Here is an 11,435-nt window from a genome sequence, read left to right on the forward strand (position 1 = left end):
AGGGGGAGAGTGAGAGAGGCTGGGCTTAAACCACAAGTCTCATCAATATCATTCTCCAGAATCACAGTATTTAAACCATTGTTTTCCTGTGTGATTCAAGCAGTCTCTCTATTTATATTATGACACAGCTGAAATTTCATTGTCACATACAATTTTACTCTAGATATACTTCAGAAACTGAGATGTATCTAACACATGTCAATTTGTTGACTACAGCAACCTTGACGTATGAGCTGCCGTGCTGTTATAACTTACTGCTATTGAAAGAGAGCTGCTGAACAGAAAGAACAGTCATAATTCAGCAAAAGGAAGCAGCTCAGAAGATTAAACTTTCTCTTGGCATTTGAGCCAAAGCGTTTGGAAAGCTTCGGAACACATACTAATTACTATTTCCTCTAGTCCTTGAAATCCTACACACAAAGGGTAAGCAACATCTTCAACCTTGAAAAGTTGTGTTAATTAATACATTGGAACTTGCAATATCTCCATGTACTGTGTTTCTAAGGAATATATGAAGGCCCATTAAGAAACACTCAGTTTCAAAGCAGACTTTACATGATATGTAGCACACAGCAGATACATATCTTCCATATGAAAACACACATATCCCTAAAGGAACAAAAAATGTGTGTATTACGGTATTCTCATCACCATTTACAGCTAAATAACCTTGAGTGCTTTTCACTTTAGTAGCTTTATACAACATGAGTGACTCAAAGACCTCAATATTTTTGGCATTCAGAAGCAAGCACACAGCACAGCTCATTTAAACAAAGAAACTCTAGAGGCACATGCAAATATACAATTTGGGATAAATCTTGATCAATATATTCCTGGTAAAAGAGAAAACTCTCACACTTGGCACAATTTTAAAATGGAAGCATTTCATACACACAGTTCATGTTCATATCTTAAGATTAGTAACTACTGGAGGAGGTAAGGCATTAATTCCTTACCTTTCTTGAGTTGTACACAACGTGGCATAATATGCATTTTCGTTCTCGAACCATGCTTACTACGCTGAAAAGATCTTATCCCATATCTGCAATTGAAAATAAGAACCAACATTCAGGATTTTTTTTCCATTATTCTGTTTTAGTAAGTTAAGCAAAAGTAAGCTACTACTCACAAAAACACTTGTGCTGAGTTTCTTTTAGAGAATTCATACCTCTCGTACATAATTTCATTTCAACCACCCTGCAAGGTCCTACACCTGGGTCAGAGCAATCCCAGGCACAGCTACAGGTTGGGCGAAAACGAAATTCAGAGCAGCCCTGTGGAGAAGGACTTGGGGGTGTTGGTGGATGAGAAAATGAACATGAGCCAGCAGTGTGCACTCACAGCCCAGAAAGCAACCGTATCCTGGGCTGAGTCAAAAGGAGAGTGACCAGCAGGTCAAAGGAGGTGATCCTGCCCCTCTACTCTGCTCTTGTGAGACCTCACTTGGAGCATTGTGTGCAGTTCTGGTGTCCTCAACATAAAAAGGACACGGAACTGTTGGAACAAGTCCAGGAGGCCACGAGGATGACCAGGGGGCTGGAGCACCTCCTGTATGAAGACAGGCTGAGAAAGTTAGGGCTGTTCAGTCTGGAGAAGAGAAGGCTGTGTGGAGACCTCATAGCAGCCTTCCAGTATCTGAAGGGGGCCTACAGGGATGCTGGTGAGGGACTATTCATTAGGGACTGTAGTGACAGGACAAGGGATAACGGATTGAAACTTCAACAGCAGAGGTTTAGACTGGGTATAAGGAATAAATTCTTTACTGTGAGGGTGGTGAGGTACTGGAATGGGTTGCCCAGGGAGGCTGGGAATGCTCCATCCCTGGCAGTGTTCAAGGCTAGGCTGGATGAAGCCTTGGGTGATACAGTCTAGTGTGAGGTGTCCCTGCCCATGGCAGGGGGGTTGGAACTATATGATCTTTCCAACCCTAACTATTCTATGATTCTATACATTCTTTAACACCATGCTGTACATGGCATCTTATGTATTAGAGTAATTAATAAAAACTATTGATTTTCATTAATTACTCCCAACAGTATGACATTATTCAAAACTTCGCACCAGAATACTACACATTTCAATACTTATCACCTTAAGACTTGCATATATGCAAATGAAAGCAGATCAAATTAAATGGCATACATATTTTATCATGTTTAATTCATAAGGAGGGCAATTAAATTAGAGAGGTACATAATAGTCTAGGTTATAACACAAAGACAGTACAAAGTCTGTGTAAGAAACAGGGTATAATTTTTGCCTTTTCCCTCTCTTACAAGACACTAAAATGCATAATGATCAAGAATTATGGTAATTTCTTAACTGACTTGGCAGAAGCAGTTTCTCACCCTAAAGAGGAAATAAATGTATCTTTTTACTACTAGGCATTTTCACATCTCCACACAAAAAGACAAATCCTTCCAAGCTTTGTTATCTTAAATTAGTCAACTTCAGAGATAACTTAGCTACTACCATCAAACTTAATCTTCAAGAGCCTTCTTTAATGGCTCATCTCCTCATCTTACCCTACAAAGTTAATTCTAACTACCATGAACCTTCTATATCAGGGATGTCAAACCCTCTGAATCAGATACTGAATAGAAGCTGCAAGCAAAGGGCAAGAGCTGAATTTTTACAGAATCCAGATTACCCAGAGTTAAAGCAGCTCTGGCCTTCTGTGGTCCTCTTCAACTGTAAACAAACAAAAAATCAGCCAGTAAAACCACATCCCTTCTGATTCCAAAACGTGGTTCTTTGACAAGTAACTCTTTTCCTCCAGATATGCATGTCCATTTACAGTTTGCATGTGCACCAGCATCTGTGCCATTTAAAGCGAAGGAACCAAGAGATGCAGTAGCCCTTTCAACTTTAGACAACAGATAAAGCAGTCTTCTCCCTGCAAACATCCACACCAACATACAAAATGAAACACACTTAAAACACACAAGGAGATTCAACCATCCTAACCAGCATTCCTAGGTTGCCATTCTTGATCTCACTAAAATACCTGATAGTGTTTAAATGTCCATTCTCTAGAGTCATCTCATGGGCACCTGATGTGCTTGAATCATTAGTAACAGTCTGGGTTTTTTTTTTTTGACAAATGACTCCCAGCAAAGGTACTATATAATTCAGTACTTCGCACCACCCTAGGTCATATAGAGTACACATAAATGCAGATGGTATCAGTGATGTGCATGGAGAAGCTTCTCCCTTCACAGAAGATCAGAACACAGAAATGCAAAGTTTTGGAACAAAAAATGTTAAACCCCATACAAAAAGTCTTACTTGTTTTGAAACATTTTAACTGAGACACTAGTTAAGGAAAGTTTAAGCTAATGTGAGCCGAGACAGAAAATGAGATATTTCAGCCTCATGATTATCCAATAGGTTATTAGGTGGGTATAGAAGGCCATCATCAATACACTGTTTATCCACAGATCTGTTCAGCTACAACAGAAGTATTTATTATCACACACAACTGACAAAGGTTTCAACACCTACCTAATAAAGAAGAGATGTTTTAATATGTAGTTACCCCTGAAAAGAAAGGGTGCTAATCTTTGCATTGATTTCAGATATTTCCCTTTTGGATTAAAATACCCTGTACTTCCCCCAACATTCTTCACTAGCTCTAATTTGTAGTTTAGTGGAGTAATACCCTACATGTGTTAAGGATCTCATCAAGATTATTCAAGTATTTACAGAATTTATTCTGCACAAGGGCAAAACAGCAGCATGGGACTTATCAGGAAAAGCAGGGCAGTGGAGTGTAGTAACTTGCCGACACAAGTGAACACGTAACATTAAAAAGCTTTCACAAGCATAACTAACATTACACCTGTTTTATCTAATTAAAACATATTGTAATGATAGAGGATTACAGGAAGAGTTTTAAGATAACTGCCCAACCAACTGGGCATTACTTACGACAGAGTACTAAAAATACTAATGGAATTCAAATGCTATTGGATATCACTATGAAAAACGAAGCTTTAACCTCCAGAGAGAAGCCCGTAGAGGCAAGAACCCAGAAGTAAAGAGATTCAATAGATGCTATAGAGACTGGGAGAAGACACACCCATGTTCTATTTCCAGATGCCTCTTGACTTACTGTCCACATAGAGATAAACCACTTCCCATCACACTTAGCTTTCTCCCAAATCCTGCTAGAAAACCCATGGCTCACTTTAATAAGCTGCTTCAATTTCACTGTAAAAGAACTTCATTAAATACTTTGAAAAGCATTATAAATTCAAGGTATTCCCTCATTCACTATGCAACAGTGACAAGAACCAGACAGCTTTTGAATCACATAGTCAGTGATTGCATTACATTTCATCATACACTATTCTGTTCTATCACAGAACTGTTATACCAAGAAACTTAAGAACAAACTTTCCCTACAAAAATGCAGGTATATTTCAGTACTTAACAACAAAAGCCCCAAGCTTGAAACACTGAGCAACCTTCAAGCTTTTATCAGATTTAACATTTTGTGCTTTTGAAATTACCAACTTGCTGCACAGAATAGGAAATTACTTTTTATGGAACATTAACTGGAAAATTAACTACTCAAAAATAAATAAACAGAGAACAAACATGAGGTTTTGCCAAAAAAGATCCCATCACTATACAAAAGAGAAACTGCAAAATGTAAAGCTTTCAAATGAGATGTCACAACAACTTTCTATTTTATAGGAATGTAACTGAACAGTGAGTGGTATCTGTTTGTTTCAAAGACATGCATTTCACAGCTATGTGATGGAAATGTAACTTGCCCAGATCCTGCACCTGCCCAGAGCTTGGAAACAGCACACGCAAATTTAATTAACTTAAGCAAGTCTGCTACAGAGGTTTTGGAGCACACTTCTCACAAGTAAAAATAGTCTACAAAGAAAATCAGGCATTAGACTACTTCCTGCTACAACATTCATCTGTCCACAGTAATTCAACCTTACCGGATAACATACATTAAAAATGTACTTCAAGATTAAATCTGCTACAGATCAGTGGCTGAACACTCTGACTATATAAAGCCACAAGTGCCATGGAGTGAGGCAGGCAGCCCAGCATTCCAGCTGCCTAGAAATCCTCAGGAGGCCTCAAAGAGATCAGCAGTACTGGCCTGTCTAAAGGCCTGCCTAAGTGCTGCATGTCCCTACAGATAGCACTGGAAACTCTACACTTTACAAGAATGGAAGTCTAGAAGCTCAGCTGTGACAGAACGCTCTGCAGCAACATGTTCCTCAGCTCCTCACAGCAATCTCGTTCCTTGTTTCAGTTCCTTCTCTCCTTTAGCAACTGATTGCATAGGTCCTAGCTGGAGCTGTAGAATAGTAATAAAACTACCACAGATCTGGGAGAGGAGAGCAGAGAGGAAAGAAGCAATTTACCACAAAGTGCATTCAGGAAATCTTTAGTCGGTTGATGGGAAGAAGTGGCAGATACAAAGTCATCTTAACTTTGAGACAAGCCTCTTGCAGAAAACAATTAGGAATGGAAGTGCATTTAGGCCCCAGAAAGCACTTAAACAACCACTGCTAGGCTAGACCATATATAGTTTGATTATCAGCACACTTTGCCAAGAATTTTACAGGAAAACTGGGAGAACCCCAGATAGGCCTTTGATAGCTGTATCCAACTAGCAATTACGATATACAAGCAGTCCAAATCAATGATTGCTAATTTAACTGAATAATGCTTCATTATAGCCTAGTAAGAAATTTTCTTAAGGGTAAAAATTATAACTAGAAAATTACTTCCCTGTATTACACACTGCTCCAAACATCAAAGCCCAGCACTGCTGTGAGAATGCTGTACAAAACCAATTTATCATAACAGAGGCCAGATGCTCAAATACCATCACCTCGAGCAGGATTTATGCAGAATAGAGCACCAAGGTTCCAAGGCTACCTTTCCTTTCCCCTGAGGCATCTGAACTCACTATCTCAAGATCTACCTGAAGTGATTCTCCCCTTGCTCCACAGTAACTTTTACAAATTACCTTAACATTCCTTCTGGGCATATGTGGGAGGCATTTTAACTTTCCTTCTGGAAATGCTAATCTGTGCAATTTATCCAACCAACAGAGAGAAACTTAAGGATTTACTAAAGTTAAGTAAGGACTCACAGCATTATTCTCCTCTATCACACTATCATGCACTGTACAGAATTAAAATACTTGTACCAGAAGCAGTTTTTAAAGGTAAATTCCTCCCTGGTTTCCAAGATTTAAATTTCATCCTCATGACAGACTGAGGGTACCCTAAACCCTCCCAGCACTGAAGCAGCACCACTGCACAGCAAATGTTATAACTGAGCATCCAAGTGCTCAACTGTTTTGACACTGAGCTACAAGGAGAGAAGAGTTACTTCACAGATACAAGTTCTTTAAGTTCCTGTTAAAAGCAGTAGTCAACTCAACTATCTAGCCTAGAACACATCAGAAACTGCATGCTATCCCAGGAGTGTATACTGTGAAGGTAGTATACACTGGCTTCAGTATACTGGGAAGGCAACTGAAGATAAGGAGTGCAGAGAAATACCTCCAAAAGACCAGGACAGGCAGGGCAACACCTGGCACGAACACAGAGTTTTCATTGATGTCTATTTTTATTTGAAGTAAATCTAAGAATGGGGTGCAGACCAGAAGACCCCCCTCCGAAGCCCACTATGGAACTGGGCAAGTGCTCACTAAACTATGTCCATCATTATCATAGCAATGCCTCTCTATTCTTCATATGCAAATTAGGGCTAACAGCCCAAAGAGCTGAACACAAAAGTGTAGGGCCCAGATTAGGGTGAGTTCCCAACACCAACAATACCCTGGATAAAGAAGACCAATAAAATGCAGTTGGATCCACCTATGCTGATACTTCTCTCCCTCTTTCTCTTTTTTATTGAATATTGACTAGCTGTAAGTAAAAAAACACATGGCACAGGACTGCTGATCTAGTTAATAATCGTTATTATATCTAACCATGTGCCTTGTATTTTGTATTAATAAATCATAAAACTAGTAATTTGGTGTCATTTCACCCTAGTTCAGTACAAGGGTATCATGAAACCTGGTGGCTGCTTCCAAGGGGAGGAAGGTCACCCTAAATGACTACTTTTGGATCACCTATTAGCACTCTGGGGAGGGGAATTGGCTCTATATGCCTACTACCATTACAGCTTCAAACATAATTGATAATAATTGAGACAAAGTCTTAATAAGAAGCAACACAGTGATCCACAAGATGCAGGACAAACAACCTAACTGATTTAGATATTCACCTGACTTACAAAATAATTCAAATCAACTTATTCTTATAAACTTGTGTCACATTAAAAAGGTCTTCAACAGACCCTTATAAGAATGACAGAAGTACCCACCATGTAATTTTAAACTTAATTCTGTAACATTTAGCTGCACATTTTTTTCCCTTCCTAGGGTATTTAAGCTTATAATAACCTTCACTGGTAGGCATACTATGTCTGTTTTACTAATTAGAAGAAGGTTACTCAGAAGCCAAATCAAAACAGACTACTCTATAGATCCTATCTATTGCAGTTCCACAGGAGCAGATACCTGGCCTTAGCAAAATGATTCAGACTTGCATAAAAAAATATCCATATAGACCTAAGAGAGCATGTAGGAAAGCAGTCAGTCAGTCATTGGGCTCTTTCTATTTATACAGTCACTATAGAATATGAAAAACAGCTGTAGAGTGATATGAGGTGCTCAGACCAAGGTAGTCAGGTCACTCTTCAGTACATGGAGCTCTGGTGCCATGTAAATTCAAGTTAAGGATCCAAACATTAGGACAGCAGTCATTAATGGCCATGTAGTCAAAATATAGGAGTCTGTCTGAATTCTTACATCTCTGTAATGAAGTTCCCCCAGGACTGAATATCAGCAGCTCAGGATGTACAATCAAAATGTAAGATAGTCTAGGACTAGATGAGAAAAAGAAAACAGAACTTGCACTACAAATATGAATAATATTTTCACAAAAACAAAACACATTTTTTGTAATGCATAGTACCCGCTTATTTTCCTGTAATTGGTTTGAGTCAGGTAACATCTTAAATCTTAGGACACCACCTGGTGGCAGTTTACAGAAGATGAGCACCAGTGTTAAAAATGTTATCAATGTAAGTCTGATTTCAATAAAATTCAAATGTTATTCTAGATATCTTATAAATTTTATCTCTACAATAAAGTGAGGGGGGGGGAATCAATGGAAAAATACCTTAATTTTGCCTAGATCAAGTCATCTACACATCTTAGTATCTCTGTACACAATTTGTATTTGTACAATATGTATTCATAGATTTCACAATTTGTACAATATGTATTCATAGAATAGTGATAGCTGTTATTCTTTGTACTGGATATCAAAGCCCTGCATAAATTAAGATGTATTTAGCTGACACCTCTTCAAACATTTCTGGAGATTTCAGCTAGAAATTACATGAAGTTCAGTCATAGACACCACATTGGCTCAGGTAACAGACCTACATAGTTTGCCTAAAACCAATGACTTGTTTCAAACTGAGAACACTAGAAGATACCACCTACTATGGTGCAAATGCAGTTGGCTTGTACAGCCACTCCAGTTGCAGCCAGGCAAGAAGAGAAACAAAAGACAACACTAGTTGCCTTTACCTGAACAGACCTCAGAATAAGAGGCTATTTTCCAAGGTAATGAATTACAAAGCCATGCTGCATTGGCTCTTAGAACCTCCAATATTCACCATAAATACTGCAGTGCTAACAGGGAGATAATTTCAGTCTTCAGCAAAACTATTAAATTTTCAGAAGGCTTAAGTGTTTCCCGGGTTAGTTTTTTTTGGGGGGGTTGATGGGGTTTTTTCTTTGTTGGTTGGTTTGGGGTTTTTTGTTCGTTTTGTGGGCTTTTTTTGTAGGATCTATTAGTTCAGCAAAACAGGCTGTTAGTTTAATATAGCAATTGAGGCTTGACTGAAAAAAATAACAAATGAACAGAAAAAAACAGCAGAAATGTAGGAAAAGCAGTCCCAGGGACTGATGCTGAAAACAAAGTCCAAAAAGCCTCAATCCTTTTCTCTCTCTGGTCACACCTCAGAACTCACCTGATCTACAAAGCTCTTTAAAGCTGCATTTCAGAAAGCACAAGAGGGAACATGAGAAGGAAATCTCTTACTTGCATAAGGCCGTTGTTATCAAAACACTACCAATAAAGAACAACGAAGTATAAACTTCAGTCACCAATGACACTTTCATCCAATGCTCATAAACTTTTCCAAGTTGAAGCTCATAAGCACCCCTGAACGGTTCTTAATATAATTTAAGCCTGCATGCAAACTTCCCTACTTTTAAACATCTCTTATTTCATTGTACCCTTAATGTTTCACACTATCAGCCCCACTCTTCTAAGTTCGCAGGTATTTATCATTTGCATATGCTTCCACTAACACACACTTTTAGCAATATATTACAAGAAAGGTAAGTGAACAACTCTGCCCCCAGAGCCATGTTCCAACCCAGGAAACGCTTCTGGCTGGTATGAAGAGACCTGATGATAGCTACACACCTGTAACAGAAAACCAGCTCTAGCAAAACTTGTATTAAAACAGATCAACGACGTTCAGGATTCACTGCAGCAACAAAGGATATTCACTACACAAAGCAAAACGCATGCCCGCCCCAAGGCAAGATGTCCGGTGCAGCCCCCCCACCCACGCCAGGCCTGCCCCGCTCACCTCCACCACATCCCGTGCAACCCCCCATCATCCCAGCTGTCCCCCACCGAGCTCCCCGCAGTCTCTGCTCCCCACGGCCTCGGTACTCACACATCACACCCTTCGCCAAGGCAGCGGCCCGAAAGTCCATCCCCGTGCCAGGACCGAGCAGACCCGGGCACCGCACGTCCCCAAACCAACCCACCTCACCAAACCCGCGCCGGCCCGGGCCGACCCCACAGAGACCCGCGGCGCACGGCGGGGCGGAGCCACTGACCAACACAGCCAATGAGCCGGCAGTAAAGTGGCCGCGCTGCATGCCGGGAGGCACGCTTGCTCCTCCACGGTGCATGCCGGGAAGTGTAGTCCCGCCGGCGTAGCGGCTGGGCAGGGGGATTGGCGGTGAAGTCGGCAGGATGGAAATGGTACCACTGGTTACTTACAAAAACATGGAATATGACAGAGTCTCACATGTCCAGAAGAATTGACTTGTGATAATTGGCATATTTGGGAAGCTGTAAAATAGCAAATAATTGCGAACAGATGCCATAAAAAAAAGATGAAAAACTAATTATTTGCAAAATATTAGGCTTCTGTGTAGAAACTCTTTATCAGCATAGAGCAGAAGATAGCAAAAAGATACAGGACCTAACAGAAGAAACTGGAAAAGGAAAGAAAACAGAATATATACAAAATATATACAAAATATCTTTGAAAATTGAAGAGTTACAAAATCAACTTCAGAAAGAAAAAGGGCAAAATTAGGAGAAAAGGTTGAAATTATGCTTATGCAGCCTTTCAAGCCCCCTGATACTGTACAGAATAGAAATTGTACTCCGTGCAGACTAGGAGGGAGACAGCCCATATGAAGACAGGCTGAGAAAGTTGGTGCTGTTCAGGCTGGAGAAGGCTGCATGGAGACCTCATAGCAGCCCTCCAGTATCTGAAGGGGGCCTACAGGGATGTTGGTGAGGGACTATTCATTAGGGACTGTAGTGATAGGACAAGGGGTAATGGGTTCAAACTTAAACAGCAGAGGTTTAGATTGGATATAAGGAGGAAGTTCTTTACTGTAAGGGTGGTGAGGCACTGGAATGGGTTGCCCAGAGAGGTTGTGAATGCTCCATCCCTGGCAGTGTTCAAGGCCAGGCTGGATGAAGACTTGGGTGATATGGTTTAGTGTGAGGTGTCCCTGTTTATGACCTGTTAAAGCCATTAATTAAGGGAGCTCCTGCTGCTCTCAAACCTTATCTTATTGCAAGAAGAGATGAAATTATGAGAAATTCAGACTTTAATGCTTTATTGGCATATTGCTGATTATGATCAAGACAAAGTTCTAATGCACAGAGATCTCCCAGCTGGGGCAACATTAATGCATGACATTATAAAACACGGGTGAGAAACAGGATAGAGTGCATTCTCATGGAAACCATGCTAGGGCATGTGAAAAACAGCGAGGTGGTTTGTGACATCCAGCATGGTTTCAACAAGGACAAATCCTGCCAGACCAATTTGGTGGTCTTCTATAATGGGGCTACAGAACTGATGGACAACGGCAAAGCAGTTGATGTCTATCAGGACTTGTGCAAAGCATTTTACACTGTCTGCACACCACTGGCTCCAAGAGCCACGTCAGGCGGTTGTGGGCCTCAATGGTGTGAGACCTCCGTGCGGCGCTCCGAGGAGCAGCCCTGCGGAGGGGTCCTGACGGCGGCTGAACAGGG

The 11,435-nt window shown here is 40.5% G+C and overlaps 1 protein-coding gene across 1 annotated transcript in view; it reads right to left on the reverse strand.

Annotated features, from left to right (window-relative positions):
- The window catches only part of ZNF106 (zinc finger protein 106), a 37,884-nt gene extending 28,004 nt beyond the window's left edge, over positions 1-9,880 (reverse strand). The window contains exons 1-2 of the mRNA XM_031044534.2: positions 9,823-9,880; positions 957-1,042 (exon numbers count right to left, since the gene is read on the reverse strand). Coding sequence (XP_030900394.2) covers positions 957-1,010 — 54 coding nt within the window. The 5' untranslated portion in view covers positions 1,011-1,042; positions 9,823-9,880. The remainder of the gene's footprint in view (positions 1-956; positions 1,043-9,822) is intronic.
- Between the last annotated feature and the right edge of the window lie 1,555 nt (positions 9,881-11,435).

Source organism: Melopsittacus undulatus, chromosome 4 (genome assembly GCF_012275295.1).
Source record: "Melopsittacus undulatus isolate bMelUnd1 chromosome 4, bMelUnd1.mat.Z, whole genome shotgun sequence".
NCBI classification, from domain to species: Eukaryota; Metazoa; Chordata; class Aves; order Psittaciformes; family Psittaculidae; genus Melopsittacus; species Melopsittacus undulatus.